The sequence below is a fragment of the Passer domesticus genome, chromosome 5 (assembly GCF_036417665.1).
Source record: "Passer domesticus isolate bPasDom1 chromosome 5, bPasDom1.hap1, whole genome shotgun sequence".
NCBI lineage: Eukaryota > Metazoa > Chordata > Aves > Passeriformes > Passeridae > Passer > Passer domesticus.
In genome coordinates, this window is record NC_087478.1 from 23,632,945 (window position 1) to 23,656,262 (window position 23,318).

Consider the following 23,318-nt stretch of genomic DNA (forward strand, 5'->3'; position numbering starts at 1 on the left):
ATCACCATAATTACAATAATAACTTATTTTCTTCTTTTAATAGTTCTTTCTTTCTTGGCATGCATGTTTTTAACATATATTTTAAAACATATGATATATATTATATATTTTATTATATAAATGTTAAAAGCACAGTAGATATGGTAGAATGATATATGTTAATATATATTAGAAGTATTTATCATTAAATTCTTTTCAGCTTTCTTCATAGGTCAGATCCTAAGTCCCTTATTAACACTTGCTGTTTACTTTAATTTAATTTCCTTCCACTTTGTTAATCTTTCTGGTATAGGCTGCTCAAAAAGGTACGTACCACTCATTAGATTATTCTAGATATGATTCTTAGGTGTTAGTGTTCTACAGCAGGGCTTTTGTCTGAGTCATAATGTGATGCATCAGGATTTGTATTTCCAAATCTCCTCAGTGTACTCCCTTTTACCTAAATGCAGCTATCTGACCAGTTCTCATTCCTGTCTTTTATTGCATCCATATACCATTTCCACATTGCTGAAATTCTATTTTAGTGAATTATCTTTCCAGTTCTCAAGAAAGCCTTCTTGCTCATTATCTTCATCACTTAGTATTTGAACTCATCCTATTTATTTCCCTATGCCCTTTGTAGAGGGTAAAGTTTCTTTGCTTTTTCAGAATTTCTGAATCTTATATTTTACTCAAACTGGAAATTAAAAAAAATTAAAAAAGCAGCCAGACTTCACATTACATAAAGTATATTGAATTTTTAAACATCAATCTATTTTTACTGGAGTGGTAAGTGCTAAACTGCTACCAACATAAATACATGTTTATACATTGCTACAGATTGGAGTTAAGGCTATAATGGATTATATGTGAATATTTCCAAACCAGTATATATTTACCTTTCACTTGAACCTAACCTTCATGCAAAATTTCTATGATACTTTTTGCTTTGAAATAATTTATAAGTAGCTTTAATTTTAACAGAGCTTTCAATTTTTTTTTTTTTTGTTTCTATTGGAATTCTTTGAATTTGTGGTCTGACAAGAAAATTTTGAATCCCAAAACTATAAATAATAAAAGAAAAAGATATTGCATGATTTTTAAAAAATTTCCTGGTACTACTTAATCACTTTTGAATAAAGCAAACTGTATTTGAAATTACTGTAGAAATTAATAGGATTTATTATTTACTTTGTTAGGCTACTTGTAAGATATTGTGCAAACCATGTCAGTTAAGTTGGATTTCAGTTTCAAAATATTATTTAAACTTTTTTTTTAATTGTAAGATTGCAGAGATAAATGAATATTTTATAAATGGAAGAATGTTTGAAGTTTCTGTATGTCTTTTATACTTAATGTTTGTGTATATAACTGTCCTCCTCTTTCCCCAATAATGTAACTAAAAAATCATAAGTATGTATTCCTTAATAAACACATATTCCTTCACTGTCAAAAGTAGCTTCAGGCAAAAAAGTTGGCAAGTAAAGAGTTAACAAAAAGGTCAATGAAATGTGAAGACATCTGGTCCTCAATGTGTACAAAAATAATATTTGCAGCTTTTAGATGTCTTTTATGTTTCTATTGCGCAAAAATAGATTTTTTTTTGATTGAACACTTTCAGCCTTCCGTTGACTGAAATAGATGACTGCCTTAGGGCATTTTTAGAAGGGAAAACTAAAAGAAAAATGACTAAATTCCTTTGTTCAGAACTGCTGCTCTGCATATCCAGTAAATTTTTTAATACAAAGACATATCAGTCAATGGGGAGTTTAGTTTGCAAAAGGACTGCAAGATTAGGTCTTTAGTATGCAAGTGTGACCACCAAACAGGCATGAGAAGACTGGTGACCAGGAAGGTGCAGGTACAGCCAGCTTCTCATTTTTCACATTTCAGAACTTTAGAGGTATTCACATTGAAGTAGTCTCTCCAAAATAGGAGAGAGGGCCAGGGAGGTAAGGAAGAGAAATGGTTCACACTGCAGAACAGCTGGGAAGCAGCATCAGCTGGTCCCATGGTTAAGGCAGCCTGATGCTCTGGTACAAGAGCAAGGTGTCTTTCTGGGCACATGGGAAGCTGTCAGTTTTTGCTGAGCTTTAGTCTGGAGCTGACTATGCATGTACCTCTAGAGCTGGTAAATAATGCAGGCACAATGGATCAAAGCCTGTGTGGAAGAACTCTGAGGCTAAGGAATGACATCAGCAGTTAGGAAATATAGTACTTGCATTTTATTTTCAATCAGCACAGATGTGTTAGCTAGACTGTTCCTCAGCTTTCCCTCTTGCTTGTATCTATTAGAAGAGGGTGCTGTGGTTTTTGTGATATATGTAACATCAGAGCCTTAACTGAAGGTGCACTGACAGAAAAAACCAGATCCTTGTTCTATCTGTGGCTATTTGGGAAGCAGTTTTGCAGAGAAGGTCCTGGAGACTCTGTTGGGCTATGAGCCCATAGCATACCCCTTCAACAGAAAGAAAGTCCAACAGCCTCTCCTTGGGTACATCAGAAACCACACTGCATAGCTGCATTAAGGGTGATCCTTTTCCTCAGCACTGGAGAGGCCGCAGCTAGAATGCTGCTCCAGTTCTGGGTTGCCTAGTACAAAAGGGACATGGGTGTACTAGAGTCAGCAAGGGGCCACAAAGATGCTGAAGGGCTTGGAACTTGTGACTTATGAGTGGGTGGGAGAGCTTCCATTGTTCAGCCTGGAGAACAGAAGATTCAGGAGTACCTTCATGTGTGTAAACACCTACTGGATGGAGAGGAAAAAAAGGTGGAGCTAGGGTCTTAGTGGTGCCCAATCATAGGCCAAGAGGCAATAGGCACAAATTGAAATGTGTGAAATTTTAATTCCTCATAAGAAATATTATTTTTGTGTATGCTTGATGAAACACTGGTATAGTTTTCTTGGGGAGGCTGTGTAATCTTTGTCCTTGATGATATTTGAAATTCAACACAGCCCTGAGCAACATACTGTGGCTGAACCTGCTTTGAGTGGGGGAGCTGGAGTAGGTGATCCCCAGAGGTCTTTCCAACCTCACCCATGATGGGATTCTGTGGTTCATCATAATAAACTCTGCTGAGGTCACTAGAGATTTTGGAATACTTCTTTACTCTTTTTTCCTTTTCTTTTCACCCCCAGGGAAAATCATGTTATCAATAAACAAAAGGCTGCTCACACTGTGGTGTACCACTTCCCTCATTTTGCTTTCTGTTTATCTAATAGTGCTTTCTGTCGGGGCCTGGGCCAAGGAAGAGCTAATGTCTCGTGCAGTTCATGTTATATGAAATGTTCACACTGCAGTGAATTAGTGTCTGTGTTCAAGTCTCATTGTGTTTCCTGGGGCAAAGGCAGCATACGCCACTATAAATGTGCTTTTATTTTAATGCGTTGGAGGTTGATCCTGCAATCACTTTCTAGTGTGAGCAATTCTGATATAAGGTTTTCTTCCCCAGAGCTACTCACTTTTGAAAGGGTGGCTCTTTGCAGGAACCAACCGTTGTGTTGTATGTAGCAGTTTAGAAACTGGACTGTGAAAATATTTCTTCTTCTAAACACAATGATAATGTGAATGGTTGTTAGCAATGCAATTCCTCCAGCAAATGGGAATGGTTACTGCATACAAAATCAGTTTTTCTTTCATTATTTTTCAAGCAGTTACTTAAATATATATACAGTATCTGCTATAGAGCAAGTGGGAAAGAGAATGGGGAAAAATGAAGGCTTCTCATTTCAATTGTGGTCCTTTTTTTAACTGGCAGTTGTTCCTGTTTTCAAGTGTTTGTTTCTACTTTAATGAGGATACCAACTTTCATCCAGTGAGATGTGTGGGTCACTTTGTTAGCACACATGCACACACTAAGGCAACACACCAGCTGGAAATTTGGACTTTTAGCTGAATTATTTTTCCCCAGCAAATGGCTTTCCTTTTGACATATTTTAATGTACTTGCACACTGAGAGGAAGAGTGGGTGAACAGAAAACAGACCGTTTTATTAACCCAGCAGTCACCTTTGAGATTCATACGTGTCCACTTTTTTCTTGCCTTTGTACCTAATCCCAAGAGCCTGGTACCTGGCTTCCCTTGGAATAACAAAGTCAGTCACAAACCTCCAAACATGATTGTTAACTGAATGCCAACTGTTTCTTCTCATCTTTTTTTTTCCTTTTTTGTTTTTTCCTTTTTATTTTCTAGTACTGTGTTAAGGATTGTGTTCTTATGGGTGCTCAATAACCATAATATTAATTTGGATTTATACTGAAGTTTTGTTTTGGTTTTGTGTTTTTTGGTTTTTTTTAATAGTAGATGTACATTGTTCAAGAAATTAAATTGCTGCTTCTATTTTGTGTGTGTGTTTTATAGTGATTTTTTCAGCTCTGCGAATAGTGGGAAGGGAAGAAATAAAGCAATGCTGCAGGCACTTACTGGACTACAGTTTCAGCTCAGAGGAAAGCTACAGGATCAAAAGTGGCCAGACAAGCACCCTCGAGAAGAAGCCCATGCACATTATTCACAGTGTCATATGCCACTTTCACAGTATCCTGCGTTCAATGGATTTTTTCCAGTGGGAACACACTTTTCATCAGACAAAGCTCCAGCAATCTCAGAGGTACCTATACTACCAGTAGATATTTACAAAGCAGATTTCAGAATGTTGTGTTATCTGCCAAAAGGTATTCTTAATTGTAACATGTTTAGATCATTTTGGAGTGCACGTAAATGAAATCAGGAGAGAGGTGAGGATGAAGCTGCTGGAATTACCATGTTCTAAAAAAAATAAATAGGGCTCAAGCAAGCAAATACCAAGGTATTAAACTGTCTTGTCCCTGTGCTGTCTCAAATAATGTTCTTTAAATCATCAATCTTTGGATCAACTCTCTAATGGTCCAGGGCTGACAATTTGTCCTCTGTCTTCCTCTTGGATAGTGGAATGTCTCTGGAGTTTTCTTTCAACACCACAATGTATTTCCAGACAGCAGACAGGCTAAGATCCAGCCAGTGGGCAGTGAGAACAGATTCCAGCAGCTCCATGTTTGCTTTCTTGCTCCTTGTCAGAGCAGGCAGCATCTCATGACAGGGGCAGAGAGGATGCTGCACCCTGGTAAATCTCTGCCTGGCAGAAAAGGTTTTGGCACCAGCCATTTGGGAATGCACTTTTTACATGCATTGTTGTTGACAGCCTGAGGCAGTTCTGGACTGAGGTCTGGTTCCCCATCTCCGAGGATGGGTGATGGGCAAGTGGTTTGGTACAGTGGCTGTGGTGTCCAGGACAATTTTGCACAGGCTATCTGCTCCTTGGCCTTGGCAGAGCGTATGCAGGGGTGCAGAGCTGCCTCACAGCCACATCACCTCTTGTGAGCTGTGAGCTACTGAGTGGAGGCTAAAAACCTGACACTGGACAGATTAGATGATGCCACCATATTTCTTTCTATTTGAAAGTAGCTGTGGTATTTTAAATACCACATGGTGGCAGCTGTTGATAAAGGCTGGTACTAGTTTGTTTTTCATTTTTAAAACTGAGGAATTATAAATTTCAGTAAGTGGAGCAGCCAGGTTTCAGACATTTCAGACGTGTTACATCAGGAATGTTCTGATAACTTGGTATCTGATGCACTGAACCTTTCTTTCCTAGTTTGCAGTGGGACCAAATATAAAAATATAAATAGAGATTCAAACTCTGAATCCAACAATGAATATTTTAAACCTTTCTTTGACTGCTAATAAACTTTCCTTCCAGTTCTCACCACTCCCTTTCTTTTCTGGGCTCCCTCCACTCTCCCGTTCCTCCAGTATTCTTCACTGTTGCCTGGGGAAAAGAAGTTTTAGAAAAATAATAAAGTTTTTATTTATTCCTTACAGTTTTCTGCCCCTGTGGGCATTTGTCTGCCTGTCTGGCTAATGTGCTGTAATGAATCTGCTCTCTGCCATACACACACATATCGTCCTATCAATCAGGGAGAGGAAATGCTGAGTATGGTGAGCACTAACAAGCACTCGGAGGGGTCAGTACACCAGTGCACTACAGTGGCATGCTACTTTCCCTACAGGCTGCTTTAATTGGGGGAACATGAATGAGGCAGCATGTGGCTGGCACCATATTTTCTTGCCAGTCTCTCTGCTTTGGCAAACTGGCCCCCTCTGCTTCACCTTTCAGGGCAATGCTAGCCCCCCTTTGCTTCCTGCTGCAATGCAAGTCCCTCTCAGCCTCCTTGGAACCTCTGGGTTAACTGGAGCACTGCAACTGCTGGAGGAGCTTGCTTGCAGAGGCTAGAGGGTGATCAAAGGGTGCTGCAGAGCCTGTGAAGATAGCATTTCTTTGCACGTTGGAAATCGTGATGCAAATAGAAGTGGGAAAAGATTGAGAAAAGGGGGCTGAGGAAATTTAAAGCAAGGGGGAATAGGAGCGAGAAATGGTGAAAGAAATAGGAGATAGGAAAACTGGAATGGCTGAGGAAAAATGTTGAGAAAATAAATAAGAGGAGAGAATAAGATAAAGAAGTAAAAGATAAAAAAGGTATGGAAAGTCACATATTACTGAAAAGCAAGTCTCAAAGGAAAAAAGAGGAAACCGAAAATATTCCTGAACCTAAATCAGGGCAGATAGGAAGCCACATGTCCAGAAGAGCTCAAAGAAGATCATGAGACTGGACGTATTTTTCATGGCAGGTCTCAGAATTTGGACAAGAAATTGTGTCCCATCTATAATTAAGTAGTGATGTTTTAAGTTATGTACCTATAGGTAGATTGATTTCTAGACATGATTCCTTTTCACCTTTGTGGGATGCAAGCATGCTGTTAGGGACCCACTGTCATTGCCTTGTAGCAAGACTTACTGCTACTGAGTAAATTTTCTACTGGAGGTTTCTCAGCAAAGTCTTTGTTGGCTGTTTGGAAGGAGAAAGGGATTTGTTGAGAAGAATGGAGGGATTACAAAACTCTGAGAGGCAATAACATAAAAAGTGAGATCTTGGGGTTAACAGCATGTAAGGATGGAGACTTGTACCTTTTAGAAAGTATGAAATTTTCTTTGCCCAGAAGTTCTTGTGTTCACAGATGTAGCATGTTTGCATGGCAGTCAAGTGATAAAAATGTCTTAAAGCAGTTTTTAGTTGCCCAGAGCAAGAAGTGATGGGGAATCCATTTTGGGTGAAGATTTACCATAGAATGCCATTGAGAACAGTGTCTTTGAGATCAAGGGTTTGAGAAGCAGCAGGAAAGGGTTAGTTTGGTACTTTAAAAACAGTAGCAAAGGCCCAAGAAAGAGTTTGAAGACTGAGACCTCTCTTTGTGACACAAAATCTTCAGTCAGATTAATTTTTATGTTGATCGAGGGAAGTTACCTGTGCTGTCCAAGAAGCCAGGTTAACCTGTAGAAATACCCAAGGTGGTAAAAGAGCCACCAGATTTTTCCCTGCAGTATTTGTAAGCTCTATAAAGTAAGAAGCTTTGGCTTTAGCAAACATCCTGATTGAAGATTCTGAAAAAAATCCAGATGAAAGTAGGATGCCATTTGTAACTCAAAAAGTGACTTCTGCTCTTGAAGGAATGCCTGATAAGGTAAAAGACACTATGTTATGAGGAACTCTTTCCACCAGTCACGGGTCAAAGGTTTACACCCTGCTGCCCTTTCCTCAGGAGTGTTCCACTATATTAGTGAAAGTTCACCTTAAATACTGAATTCCCTTTGAAGGAAAATTTGTTTTCTCGAGGAGTGTTTTTTTGTCCAATATTAGTTTTGGTGGAAATTTTAGTATTTTCTTTTTCTTCAAACAATCATTTAAAACAAACTAACAAGATAGAATCAAATGGAATATAATAGAGCAGTTTAGGTTGGAAAATACCTTGAAGAACATCAAGTCCACTGTTAACCTAACACTGCCAAGGCCACCACTAAACCCTGTGCTAAGTGCCACACCTACACCTTTTCTAGATACCTGCAGGAATGGTGACTTTGCCGCTTCCCTGGGCAGTCTGTTCCAGTGCTTGACAGCACTTTCTGCAAAGAAATTTGTCTTGATAAAATCTAAATCTCTCCTGGAGCAATTAAGGCTATTTAAGATCCAATTTATCTGGCTTATCTTAGGCATATACTTTAAAATAAGACAGACTGCACCCTCCAAGTGATATTTTTATCCCTGTTGACTGGAAAAAAAATCTAGATAATTAGCTTGGATGTATCTGCATTTTGTCATAAACACAGTCAAATACATTCCATCTCTATGTTTTTTTGCTTCTGAGAAAGTATAGAATTCTCAAAATTTCTTGATTCCACTTCAAATTAGCTTATGAGATAATGCTTGAGGGTTAAAATTTAATTTTATGTTAAATTACCACAGTATAGTAATTGAGGTTGTTATACTTAAGTCTTCCTAGACTTTTTGCTGAAGCAGTTTGTAGCAGCAGGAATGTCTGTATCTGCAGATTGTTTCATGGCAGTCACTTAAAGTATGTTAATTTTTAGTTCTAGGGGCTATAATATTTTTATTTTTAAAATAATACTTACATTTAATATTAAGAAAATACCTAGATTTTGCATTAGTATTACTATCATGAGAAGAAGTATATAGAAAAAAGGAAGGGTGGAAAATTATGTGAAAGGGTTAATAAATACCAGGGAAAAGGGAATTGGGAAAAAGAACAAAATGCAATTTGGAAGATCTAGAATGAGAAGGAGCAGAATGGAGACCAAAAGAGATGAGTAAGTGGGAAATAAGTGGAGAGATCTGTGTAAGATCCTCAGGCTCACTCATTATCTTGTAGACTTTCATAACATCTCTTCTTCTCTTTTTCACACTTCACAGATTTAATCTTTTTAACCTTACAGTGTCTAAAGTCCACAGCCTCTATTCTTTCTCCCATATACCTCATAATTTTTTTCATTTTTTTTAAGGCATTTTTATTTTTGCTATGTCTATTCTTGCACACACCTCTGCACATCTGAGCACAGCTGTTAACCCACTTCTGTGTGATAATTCCTGTGGTATGGAAATCACTGATGTCACTGCAATTCAGAGTATGTTCAGCAGGTCCATTGCCTTCAGTAGCTGGAGAGAGTATTAATGATAAATCAAAATTTGATTTTTGTCTCAAAATTAGAATTGCAGGTAACAACCTTTTAAAGACTTGAAGCTGTCTATTGTAAGAGTGGCTCTTTTTAAAGTCTGCTGTGATTCTTGATACGAAGGAGGCAAAGTGTGGAAGAAAGATGTAAGAAGAGACTCAGGCATGGTTTAATCACAGGGTGTTCTGATTTCTTCCCATGTGTTCTCAGCTCAGAACCCTGAGCAGTAGTGAACTGTCTATCCAGACTTGTACATTTAACTATGCCTAAGACACATCCAGGCAGTCCTCCTGCTAGGAGAGTCCCTGGCACAGATTTAGCCTGTGCCTGTGGATGCTGCCCCTCATTGAGGCTGGGAAGTTACAGGGTCCTGAGACAATTCATAATCAGCATTTTGCAAACGGCTGCATTCTTCTAGCTGTCAAAGGCTTCAATGACAAAAATATGAACTCTTCCATGACTTCTGGGCTCAGTGTCCATCACCATTCATCAATTTTATGAATTAATTATAACTTGAGAGGGTGCTGTAAAAATTTTCTTTTGACAACCCTGTGCTGCTCAATGGGTGCAAATAGGGGAGGAACCCATTTGCAAGAGATAAGCTTTTTTTTTTCCTTCCCATGAAGAATATGAACAGGTCCCAAACAGAATTACCAAAGACTTTGCAATTGTAAAGTGGAGAACTTTATGATGCAAACACTATCTCTACCTTGAGAGTGTTCAGGCTTTTCCAGAGTTAATGAAAGAAGGCTCATTTTCGTGTCAGCTGCAGCAAAGAGAAGCTCCACAAACTTGGAAAGAGATCAGCATTTTTTGAAATGCTGGCCCAGGATTAAAAGCATATCAGGATTCCCAGCTTCCTACTGACTTCAGTGGAAAGATGAGGATCATGATGGGAGTTAGAATTCCAATATAAATCTACACTTGACTTGACAGTCATACTACTCCTGAACTGACAAATGGCAGCCAAGGAAGAAGTAGTCAAGCTGAAGGGTCACTAGGGGAAAAAAAGAAGCTTTAAAAGAGCAGTGCTAGTCTCTATGACAAGAGTTATAGTAATTGAATTTTGAAGAGACCTGACTGAGATATTAAGTATTATACACCGCATTAGCAATTACATAACAGATAATAGTAATGACACTTATACATGTGTTTGTTAAACCAGTAATTCAGATTTAATGAATAACCAATGGCCTTTTTTATAAGTGGGAATCCTATGCTTAATTTCTGAGATTAATCTAATTTAAAGGAAAAATTCTCCCTCTGAATAGCTGGTAGTGTTCAGCTTAAATTAGCAACTGCTGAAGTGAGTAGTTGAGCTTCCTCTGACATTTATTAGGACCAATGCATAAAGGCTGTACTGTGGCAATACTATTTAATTGTCAAGGCAATTAGTTGCCACTTTGGATATCAGAATTGTCATTGAATTAAAAAATAAGGGAAGAAGACATGGCAGAATTATTTTTTTCCTAACTGAAAATTGTGTCTGAATTTTATATTAGTCATAGAAGTGAGAGCTGATGGCATAGATCAGACCTGAACATAACAGGGGAAAAGTTATAATTTTAACAACAGTTGATTTACTTGTGACTTCAAACCAACCCTAAATTTTATAAAAAAATATGTAAATCACTGGGTGATGGTAGGCTAAAATTCCCTGTAATGCATATGGTTCCCTTACCTCCCTAGAAAAATCAGGATTATTTGTTTTCTTTTCAACAATATGAAGATATTTAAAATAAAATAAACAAAAACACTCCTGAACAATTCTGTGAGCCTTACATTTGCTCTGAAACATGTGTAAATCTTCTTGAGCAAATTATATGTGCATGACTCTTACCTTTTACTATAAGAGTTTTCTTAGTTGGAAAAGGATGCATATAGTTATATTCTTTCATTATGTAAGTAAACTGGCCACTGGCTGCATGAGAGAGTCCTCTTTGACCGTGCTCATTATTGCTCTTTTTGTTCTCAAATGTTTTCTAGAGAATTTTAAAGTCAGTTTTGCATATCTGCCATTAATGTTAACAGAGTAAAGCCAGAAGAATGCAGTGTAGAAATGGGAGTTCATTTTGCTCAAGACTCTGATCAAAAGTGCAGTGTCTGGAAGTCTCTACTCTGGCAGCTTGTACATCGGCTGCCTTTGGATTAATGTAGGAATGCAAAGCTACAAGTCCTTAATCTTCATAAAGAATGACAACCATCTCTAAATGGCTAGAGCCTGCATGTTCATCCCATCCTTCTCTGCTCCTCACCAAAGTGCAGTTTACTGATTTCAGTCCTGTCCAGATCAACTTTTATTGTCCATATTTTTCATGTGTTGGCCATTTCTGTATCTGGACACATCAGAAAGCTTATTAGGTGATTGCTTTATAAAGGGGAAATTAGGGAAATTTTAAATCAAACTCCAGGAAGAATTAAGTGAGATTTTGATTTTGGCTAGGGGGGACACTTCTGGGCTGCATTGTGATCCCTCTGCATAGAGGGAGAATTTTGGTTATCTCAGCTACCGTTTACTAGCCTAGCCCTAGTGGCAATGTATCTCATCTATTCTTTCAAGAATATTTCCAACCATCTCCCAAAGTTGAGTATGTTTACCACAGAAGATCCTGTCTATTTTCTGAGCAGTGCCAAACAAGAGTATGTTAATTAATACTTATATTATAATTTAATTAACTTTCATACATTATTTATTCCTGAGCAAAGGTCTAGAACTTGTGGAGACCAGCACTTCAAAACTTGAGAAAGTAATATTTTTTTGGAAGGTGGGACATAAAAAGTTTGAGCTACAAATAAAAGATTGAATCATTAAAATGTATAGATCAATTGATTTTGGGCTAACTTCTTTTGTTGGAGTGAGAGACAACATATTGAAATGAATGGAAGCTCCAGATAGCCCCTACAGGTAGTTGAAATCAAACAGAAATATGATTGGAATAGTGTCAAGATATTATGTTTTATCTGTGGTTACCTGCAAGTCCAGTAAAACAAGAGAGGCTGACACCAATAGGATTTAAGAGATCTCACACTTTTCCCATCATGTTTCTGCTCCTTGTGTTCTAAACATTTGTTGATCTCAGTTGTGATATTGACTACAGTCTTTCCTCATAATGATTGCTGCTATATCGACTTCCAGGAAAAATTTTTCCTAGTTAACTTAAGTATAAAGCAAACCTCAACTTTACCCAGGAAGGTACTTCTCTTTACTTTTTTTTTCTTTTCTTTAATTTTTTTTTTTTTTTTTTGTTATCAGTCATTATTCTAGGGCCAGACTTCTGAAATATGCAACAACTCATGCTGTTTTCAAATCTCTGTAGCATCTTCCTGTCCTATTTTGAAAAGGGGCCCTTAGTCATTCTCTGGTATTTCCTGAAGTGCATTTTTCCAGAAATCAAGCACATGGTTATTGTCAACAGAAACCTGTGGTCAACCTTGATCTTGATTTCTCCACTAGTTGGACGGAAACAAAAAACTAAACTTGTCACTTCCATCTGTCCTGACTCACAGCTGGTTCTGTATTGGTTTAGTTACACTTTAAATGTTCTGCTGTATGAGCTTTGACCAGTAAAACATGATTAAGTATCTCATATTTTCTCTGAGAAAAGAATATAAACTGCTCTTTATAACTGACATCAGTATTTTTTGATTTGACAGGGATATTACAATATTTTTTCAAACATCAAATGTGTACCTTAAAACAGTCATCTTCAGTTTGGGCCATTGTATCATACAATGTAGAGGTAGTTACTCAAAATGCAGGGAGAATGAAGTCAATCATTGCCCATCAAATACAAAGACAAAATAAACCACACACAACTCAACATGAGTAAAGAAATCCAAGAATTATGTTCCATAAATTCAGTTGCCTGTTCTTCATTCTGTAGTATAGAAACACTTTTGTCAATCTAACACTTTTCACTTAATATTTTATCCCTTCGCAGGAGACAGCTATTTGAACACGATATTTTCAATCTGTGAGATTGCTAAAACTCACAAAGCTGAGAACCATAAAAAGTGGTAATGGAGAAAACTCTAATAAGCAGAATTAGCTTTGGTGCTCTACAAAGGAGAATACCTGTTGTGAATTGCAGCAACTTTCCAGTGGCCATAAACATAAGGAAGAAAAGGTCCTGTTATTCTACAGCCATGATAGTTTTCAAAGCGATGCTACCTACAGAGGTTGTCAAGAGAGCAGAAAAACCACAATAACCCCCACATCTCTAGCATTCCACATTCCACTTATTTCACCCAAGGCTGCATATTTATTTTGAGATTAATTTGGTACATGTAGTGTACGTTTGCCAAGTTTTGTTGGGTTTTTCTTGCTATTTAAATCTTCAATTCCAAAGCTATGTATTAATCCTATTACTGCTAATTGAGAGAAGTCTGCAGTCTTTTTGAGTTAGGTGAAGTTCAAGTTGTAATTGGTATCAAAGAAAAGCACAGAGTAAGAACTGAATATTAATATTTAACTCTTGCCATTTTATTATTTCCACTTGAAAATCACAGCAGCGGTTAAAGACCTTTTTATGAGTTCATGAGGGTAGTGAATTGGAGACTATGGGATGAGATTTTTCATTCATGCAGGAAGATTGACAAAAATTGCTTTGTAAGAAATGTAAACAAAATATTATACTGGGGCCCAGTAGTACTGGTTATAGCCACAGGTTTCTCAGTATTCCCATTATGAAATTTTCCTTGTAGGTTAAGTACCTGCACTGTAAAATTTTGATCAAGGTTAATACAGCATACAAGATTCTAACCCAGGACCTATTTTGTACCAAATCTTCCATTTAGCCTTTTACAGATAACTGTAGTTTTAGATGATATTTTGAATTTGAGCACTTTTTAAATGACTCTGCTTCTAAGGCAGAACATCTCATAACACATGCACACAGTGGTGGATTAATTGCTTATGATGGAAAATAAGGACAAAGACCAGCCAGGACAGAGATGATCCCTTTGATATCAGATCCCTAATCAAGTATACATTTGTTCAAAGACACAAATGGTGAATTTTTTCAAAGGTCAAAGAAATTAAAAGAAAAATGGCCATTGACTTGGTGGCTTTGGAAATAATTTCTACCCCTGACTAAACAGTATTTGGAACACCAGTTAAGAAAGAATTTCTCCAAGTTTTATTGTATCTATTTCTCAGAATTTTATGCATTGGGAATTGCAGGCTCTGTCTTTAATCATACCCATAGAGAGCATATTCATTATTATACTCTTGGGACTGATATAACCAATCATTTGAGATCAAACTGGATGGAGAACAGAATGCAGGAATCATTTCAGAACTGTATGTTGTTGAAATATCACAAAATCCATGTGAAAAAAGGTGTTTGATAGGAAAAAATTGATAAGATTTGGTAGTGTTGGAAGTCAAAGTAAACAAGCAAATAGATCAAAACATGGAAAAAAGCAAAGAAGATATGAAAAATTAGGGAGAATAACACTGAAACCAGCAAAGGGGACACAGCTTGAAATGCTGCATTTCCACCACTCACTTACATTAGAAATGACAAATTGTGGTAACAATTGGTTGAAAGTGTTTTCCATCCTATGAATATTGAAGATCGTCTAAGCTGATCATTTGACCAAAATGCATAAATAGCAATATGGTAGCAAATCTGATTCCAAATTGAGATATTTGATTCTAACCACTTGGGGGTCATTGACTCCAGCATCCTTTTCTATATATTTATGTTAAGCAATTTTCTGGCCTCCACTGACATTTTGACAATATCATATAAATTGTAATTTTCACCACTCACAGTTCAGCTGTGAGGAAGCTGTCACATCTTGCAGGTAACAAATTTAAGTTGCAGAGACACAAATTTGTTTCCTCATAGTATAGGGTTTAGCTTCCATAAATGCCTACATGGCATTTTTAGTAATGTAAATAATAGGCATCTAATTATTGTTCATTGCCCAAGTCTCCTTCTGTGATGAACCATAAGATAGGAGCATGTCCAGAGGAATGAAAAAAAATTCCTGCTTTTATATGAAATCTCCCAGGAGTATCTGAAAGTGATTCACTTCCTGGAGATTCTTTCTCTTGCTATTGTCCAAAAGACAGACTTTTTCATAATGTAGACTAGAAAAATGCCTCATAGAGATGAATGTCACTTGTGATGAATGCCCAAAATTATCCAGGGACTCAAGTTCAGGTGGGAAATTACACCTGAGTCTTTAATGTCTTTGTGTAACAGGTAACCACGGAACTATTCTTCTGGCAACCCAGATGATCTTCCTCTAGAGACTGAGTCCACTTCTCTTATAGCCAAGTGAAGCATGAAGTCTTTTCTCCCCTTCAAGTCAGTAATGTGCATTTCATTCTTTCACAGCAGGATTACAACAAATACTGCTCTACAAATGACTGTGAGATGCCAAAGCATCTTTTAGGATAGTGATATAGACAGCTTTATGACCTGCCTGACATTGTGCTCATCTTACACTGACCACTGGGAGTCAAGATTAATTGGTCATGTGATGTCTTCTGATATAAAACATAAAATATTTCATATTAGATGTTGTGTGTTAACTATCTGGTATACCCACAATGTAAAATTTTTCTACAGTAGTTCTGAAATAAAACAAATATCACTTCCCTGCAGGCTGGCTAAGGATTGCCACCTGTAAGCCAAAAGACCTGGGACCAATTTCAAAACCCACTGATGGCTTTTTGACTTTGTTGAGCTTTACATCCAGGGTACAAAAGCAGAATTTTACATGAAGAATCATTCTGTGTTCAGATACAAAAACAGCTTGAAAACATTTTTAAAGCATTCCAGCTACTAATACTTTCAAGAGACTTTGTCTGACCAGACACTCCGCTTATTTGTATTTAAAGCACTATTAAAAAAAACTGTGGAAGGTGGTGCTATGGAAGGTATTATTTTGGATCACAGGCAATAAAACTTAAGGGGAATCCAGGTCTTTAGAGCCCTGTGTCTTTCTGAATAAAATTGACCACATGGAAAATAAAAAAAAAACCCAAACAAAACCATGAACCTTTTCTGTGCTCCTATTTGAAATCTTTATATCAAGTGTGCAGAGCTATTTTAAGCACAGTTTCTACCAAAAGAACGTCTGGTGACATTTCAGAAGTGATTCCCTCACTGCTGTGCTCCAGTTAATGGGCCACTCTTGTGATAGCAGCAGTATTGCTTCTAAAAATGTGATGATCTGCTGCAGATAGAAACACCTTTTTCTGCATTATGCCCATTGATTAAAAAAAACCCAAAACCCTAAAGCCTTATCCCTGGAACACAGACTTGGAGGAAATGAGGCTTAACTGGACTTTATTCTCAAAAATAATAAGAGAACCTACTAGAAGGAACAGGCTCTTTTCAACCCTTTTTCCCTGATAATTTGGTATACTTAATATACAAATATACCTATGACTCCCTGTAAGCATAGATATACCTGCTTAAAAGCCATTCTGTATGTATGTGTGGAAGTGGATATACAGATGTCAAAAGCTGTGAGGAGTGGTCCATTGTCACTTCACTGAATATGACACCATAAATATGCATATGAGCACTGAATTAATGCTCCCAAATGCCTGCTCCCTAAGAGTGTAACCTCTTCTTATTCATAATGTTTCATTACAGAAGTAAACACCTGGTAATCAAACAGACAAGCAGCCTATGATTGCTGTTGAGGTAGTTGTGATACACTGTTTAATACATTTGCACTAGCTCAGGTGCTTAGATGAGGCATTAAGCTGATATTCCCAAAAATGCCTTTATGATCAGGAAATGCAGTCTCTATGATTTCAGTTAATTAGTGAGTGCTGAATTATATAGCAAACAGGTGAATATATAATTTTTGCTTTTCATCAGTAATACCTAAACTCTCCAAAGTGTCAACAATATTCAGCTACTTAATCTGAAGAACATTATAAATTATTTTTTGTACAATTACTTTTTTCACTGTTGGAAGATGAATGTGGATTTTCTTTTTAGCTTCATGATGTTCCTCCAAATATAAGGACATTATTTTATGCAACTTCCTTGCTGCCAGTGTTGGCTGTATGCAGTGATTCAGTTCATTGGATTACTTGGTGGCTCTTTAGTTCATAATGTGTGTTAGCTCTTTCAGAATGTATTTCTGAAATACTCACTGAAAAGGGAATATGTCCAGGTGAAATATTAAATGGTGTTCTTCAAGACTTCCACAAATACAATATACATTTTTAATTCAATGTCTTTCAGTACACAAGTCACTGCAATTTCAATTTTTAAATATTAGTCAGAAACTAGATTGTACAAGACACTGATGCTATAATTTGAGAAAACCCTACTTCAGAAACTTAAAAAAATGATTGGAACTTCTGTTCACCTGCTGAAATCCACTTTAGTGTAGACTGATTTAGGTCTGATTTTCAAAAGGTTTTATACTTTATTTCCCCTCCATTATTTTTAGTATCAGTTTTACTGCCTCAGATTTTTTTCTCCTTGCTACCCCTTTTCTCCTATATGCCATTGCTTAAATCCTTTTCTACCTTCAACATGTGCTATTTACTGCATATTAAACCCAATGAAGTTATATTCCCTATCATACCTGTTTTTTTACCTTTCAATCAATATTAAAATTGGAGAGTTGTTTCACAAGATTTCTTCACATTATGAGAAAATACAATATTTAAAAAAAATAATATTTGTTGAAAGAGCAAGAGCATTAGTCTTTCCATACTGTCTCATCTTCATATCATTGTAGGTGTGAGATCTTGTAGTTTTTCTGGGATCCAAAGGATACCATTGTGATTTAGTAACTTCTCTGAAATCCATTGAGAGTTTTGGATTAAAATTCCTAAAATTCCTGCAAACTCAGAATCAATAAATATATTTGCTTTTTGTTTTAATAAGGGGGTATACTGTAGAAATCTAGATTTTGTTGTTATCTCCTATAGGCTGAGTGCTTCCTTAGGTTGTTCTGTATTCAATAAATAAAAACTTTTTGAATATGCCTCAGTGTGAAACAGTATTCCAGGAAGTTCAGTTTCAAAGTGACATCCATTGCTTTCCAAAGGCAGCAGTATTTGATAATTTTTTGCAGAGCTTCCTAAAGAAATGTGGCATGTTGTGATGGCTGTTGCTGTCTGTTTGCTCCTCATAAACCTTCCTTTCCTTCCACCTCAATGTTTTTGCTCCTGCAGTCCAGTTTCAATAGAACTGCCTTGAGGTGTCATGACAATCCACAGGCAGATAGGGAAAAAAGCACAAACTGTACAAGGGGAAAAGCTAGCTCTTAATGAGTCTGCAGAGTAATGAGCAAGGGCAGCAGATGAGGGGGGATGCTTGGGTTTATGAGGGCTCAGGAGCCCATGTGCTGAAAGCTCCCTTCCCTGGCAGGAGACATGATCACCTCTTGGAAAGTGCAGTGCAGCGATCATGGAAAACAATCCAAAACTGGGTAACTTGGAGTCTTGGATGAGAAAGCTTTAGGGGAAATACAACAGAAATCTGCAGGAAACAGCAGTTTATTGGTTTCACTAGTCACTAGGAGAGCTTGTTCATGTGTAAATGTAAAATTCTTGTGATAAGACACACTATGGCAATGTTATCTGTCTTAGCTCACAATCATTTTGAGGCTTATCCTCTGTGTCTATTTCTGCACTACATGTTTTTGGGGTAGTGTAACAAATCAGTGCTTTTGCCTGGTGTGTTGAATTTTGAACCAGGTTTTGTGTTTATCTGCTAAGCTTACAGTATTTCAATGGATACCCTTTTTATCTGAACACTTGAGGTCCCTTATCTACTTCAGTGAAGTCCTGTTCAGTGCAGAAAAGTTCATGGAAAATATATAATATTGATGATGATGATGATGATGATCATCATCATCATCATCATCCTCATTCCTGTAGGCAAAGCTCCTAATCAATACCAATAATTTAAAATTACAACAATAGGCTTTTTCTACTGTTCAAAAAGATATCCTGCTTACTGGAAAACAGAGAGGATCTAAAATACGATGTAATTCCCAGGGAAAAAACCCACAATTTCTGAATTGTATTACTGAAAGTAGAAAGATTAATTAGTGTGACTAATTTCGGAATCAATCTTGCTGTATTTAACCCCCGACTGGCCTTGAACTGCAGCATTTTAAATTAAATGAAGAAATAGTTTGATATAACTCTTTATGTATTTTATTTATCACATTATTGACAAAAGATCTGACTTGTTTCCACTTTGGACAAAGAGGTATTTTTTAGCTTAATGATGTTCAGTTCTTACAGGGTTCAGATGCTCAGGTTTTAGTCTGCCACAGTGACATATTTTACATAGAGTTAAGAATCTAGTTCAGAATAGCTACTTTTTCTCTAACAGTTTTGTTACTGTTTGTGCTTTTTTTTAACCTCAAATCAATTGTTCTTGTAGGCAATCAACTCCTATGTCTGTTCCCTGCTGTATTTCATATCTAGTGCAAGTTCAGCTTATGTCGTGGTTCTTTGTGGCCTTTTATAATTGTCCTGATATAGAAGTTGAATATGAATCTATAAACTATAATAATATGAGTTCTTGTTCCTCCTGATTACTCAGGAAGAAAATAATTTACATTTCATGCAGGTTTGGACATAGAGAAAAGAATCTAGAAGGCTTCCTAACTTAGCTACCACCTGTGATTTGGGACTTCTGACAGACCTTTGCACTGGGCTACTCCTGTGGAAGTTGTAAGGAACTGATATTGACTTCAGCTACAGAGCATTTTCAGAAGCCTCTACTGTGACTGAAACAGGTTGTAGTCAGAAGTTATTGGATAATTCTGATTTGTTCCACTAGATCAGTGCCCCAGTGTGCAAAACATTATACAGACATAGCGAACTACTTCCTTAAGGGCCTTACAGCTTTAAAAGGCTTTATTGACAGAAAGCACATCTTAAACTTTAAAAGTTTCAATGTCAAATCCAGCAGTATAGAAAAAAAAGTGGAAAGGATAGCAGTAATCATTCAGTGCAGATACTGAAGTTGGATGTTTGTTTAAATTCTTTTGCTGATATTTTACTTTTCTGCATTAAAAATAGTTGAAGTTATATCTGAAACAAAATGTTCTCAGTTCTCTGAAATAAAGAGCCATTCCTTAGCTCTGGGGAGCACTTCAGTGATGTTGGGGGTTCTGGAAAGTTCTAAAATATTCCTATAAAAATGAAATCTACCTGAAAAATTAGGTCTCTGTACAAAGTAAATTTAATTGGCTTCTTCAGTGTAGAAAACAATATGTAGAAATTTAGGAAACTGGCATGTAGAAATTTAGGAAACTGGCACATAGAAATTATCTTGTGCACGGAAACTGTAGGTTCTCTACTGTCTTGCCTAGAATGGGTTATTTAATCTCTGCTTTAAATGCTGTGATGGGTTCCAGCTGAGTGAGGTGTCAACTAGTGTGGTCAGATGCCCCTGAAAATATTGGTTCAATTTAACAGCATTGTAAGAATTGTAGCAGATATGTTTTTCAAGTGAGAGAGGAGAAACTACTGGGAGACAGCAGGCACATGTGCAATGTTTCTAGTCTTCTGTCAGCAGCATCCTAAGGTAAGATGCCAGAGGATCAGAGGTCTTCCTACCCTCGTCTGCCTGGTGAAAATGCCCCTCAGCACAGCTCCTGGTAACACAATATATGGTGCCTGCCCATTTATGTGATATACGACCCTTGTCAAGGCATTCAGAATTTGGAGGCTGGATTTTACAAAACCAATTTTGATGGATTTTTGGTGAATTTTATGGATTTAGCATAAATCTCTTTTTTAAGGAATGATTATTTGGGAATGTTTTAGTCTGTTGAATTTTTGTCTATAGTATCACAAGCCCAGCTGTGCACCATTGATGTTCTGCTTTGGATTTAGATAGCATTCTCCTATTTGTATAAACTATATTAATTTTCAGATAAAAAATTACACTTCTTTCAAGAGAAATTAACTTATACCTGCTTTATCTGAATTACATATTAATGAGAAAAAACCTTACATTCAGGTTATATTTAATGAGGAAAAAGTAAATGAGTTTGCATTAGTCCAGCCAACAGGTCAGTCTATGGAGTGTGGTTGGAGATTGTATTTTGTTTAAATAGAAATATTTTGCACATTGTTCACCTGAAGATGGAGCTTGAGTGGTTCTGAATACATATGCAAAGTATAACTTTTCACACAGAGCTGTGGTTAGTAACTTTCTCTTTGGACTTTGTACAGGAGAAGAGGCACCATTTTAAGCTTATTTAGATTCTTGTGGCAGAAAAATGAAATCTATAAACAAACTTTCTTTCTTTAATCTTCCTCAACTAACCTATGCTCCTGGGTGTTTTACAGATTCTAATGTAAGACTCCTGTAATTATTGAACTGTTCTTTTGACCTGGTTGCTTGAAGGATATTGGATTTCTCTTATCTGCAAATGGAAATTAGCAGTCAGATCACCTGAAGTGCTAAAACATTGCTAATTTTTTTAAAAACAGATTTATTACAAAACCTTTTTTTTCCTCCCTACCTTGAACGTCAGCATTCATATTTCACTCATTGTATTATCTGTTCAGGGTAATTTGAGGATGACATTCCTGGGATAAATTTTTAGTATGTGCTTTAAGGTCTCCAGTACAATTTTATTAGCTAACTGGTGTCTCTGGAAAAGAATAATTACATAGTTGGATGTATAATTACATAGTTGCTAATAATAATTTAAAATAATTAGAGGGTGTTCTCTGTAGCTGCTGTTTCCTGGTTATTTCAGTGACTGCTTTCTTAAAGGACTTCTTGCCTGTGCAGACTTCAGCTTGTAGTACTCTCTGAGGATCTCTTTTCTTTACATTCCAACTTTTCAGGTAAAGCCATTGATTACACAGTTCCCAGACATATAAGAGTGTCTGTGAGGACCTGAAATTGCCTGCAGTGCAACTACCTTAAAAATAGGGTATATCTAATTGTGATTAGGCTTGGTCCTAATTCTGTCCCTTCTGATTTGTGCCCCCAAATTATAGTCCCAATTTACTAATTTTCTAGGGTTGTTGGAGCAGGAATGTGTGTATCTGTGGCAGAAGAATAACAAACATATAATGAGTGACCAAGCCAAGGAAACAGACCCATTTTGAGTGAAAATTATGAGTCCTAAGTTGCTTTTCCTGAAATTTGAACCCATCAACAGTTCCGAGTTTGTAAACGGGAGCCTGAGCTCTAACCTCACGTAACAGAAGGTTTTCTTTCCCTTTTTTGTATTCTCATTATTAAAATCCATTCCTTCTTTGTTACAAAATTTTGTACATGGAAATATTCCTAGCACTAAGATCAACAAAGAAATGAGATATTTTCCTTTTGTTGACTAGAAGACCACTCCTAGAAATTGTCTCTTGACATGTAAAATGGTATCTACCTCTATTTAGCAAAGATCACTTCTGAAAAAAGTGAAGAGTGGGTAAGGTCACAGAAAAAAAATGAAAATGAAAATGAAAATGAAATATTGTAAAATAATTCTTATTTCTACAAATGCAAAAAGAGTACTAGATACCATGCTTGTAAATAAAGCGACAGGCATATGGGGAGGAAAACAGGGTCACTAGGGCCAGCGACCTCCACAAAGAAAGAGCAAGACAGTTGTAAACATTATCTGTCCAGTTCAGAAACCTTCTTCAGTCTCTGTTTACAAGTCTGAGAAAAACATTTTAGGCAAAGCTTTAAAAGAACTTGGAGGACTGTACAAAAATGCCAAGAATTGGATTAATTGGCATAATGCAAGGTGGCTGGGCACAGCTGGGGAAAGTGTCAGTGTAGGGAGAATCCCCACCAAGTAAGACTGTCTGTGCAATTAGCTATCTGAACTCTAACCCTTCCAGAATAATTAATGAATAACAGAGGGGATCAAGACAAAGACACAAAGTGATTTGGTGGGTGCTAGCAAGTAATACATCAAAGAATGCTGGTAATTGGCCCTGTGGCTTTCATTCTTTGCCCTATTTCTTTCAATTCATTGACTCAAAATAATGGGTTCAGGTTCATTATCAACAGGTTTTAACTGCAAGAGCACAACACTTCAACAAAGCTATGATTGTAGCAGTGCTGGTGGCTAAGCAAAAGTTGTAGAGTGTAGCACACTCCCTTGAAAGGGAAAGTAGCAGCATAGTCACAGGCTTTGTCTTACATGAAACAGTTGGTATCCACGAATTTGCTCTGAGTTTTCTAAGACTCGGCGTTCGCTGAGGTTACGATGCTGGAATACAGCTGGTATGGGCAGGTACGTATAACTCTGCTCCAAACACTATTACAGTAGCAACATCTATGTTCTGCTCCTTC

At 36.9% G+C, this 23,318-nt stretch overlaps 1 protein-coding gene and 1 long non-coding RNA gene across 3 annotated transcripts in view; one reads left to right on the forward strand and one right to left on the reverse strand.

Moving 5' to 3' along the window:
• LOC135301852 (uncharacterized) overlaps positions 1-23,318 on the reverse strand; it is a 52,113-nt gene that overhangs the window by 6,382 nt on the left and 22,413 nt on the right. The gene's annotated exons all lie outside the window — the stretch shown is intronic.
• Positions 4,345-23,318, forward strand: part of TFEC (transcription factor EC) — an 89,670-nt gene continuing 70,696 nt past the window's right edge. For both annotated transcript variants that reach the window (XM_064422337.1, XM_064422338.1), the window contains exon 1: positions 4,345-4,587. In XM_064422337.1, the coding sequence (XP_064278407.1) occupies positions 4,387-4,587 (201 nt within the window). In that variant the 5' untranslated portion in view covers positions 4,345-4,386. The remainder of the gene's footprint in view (positions 4,588-23,318) is intronic.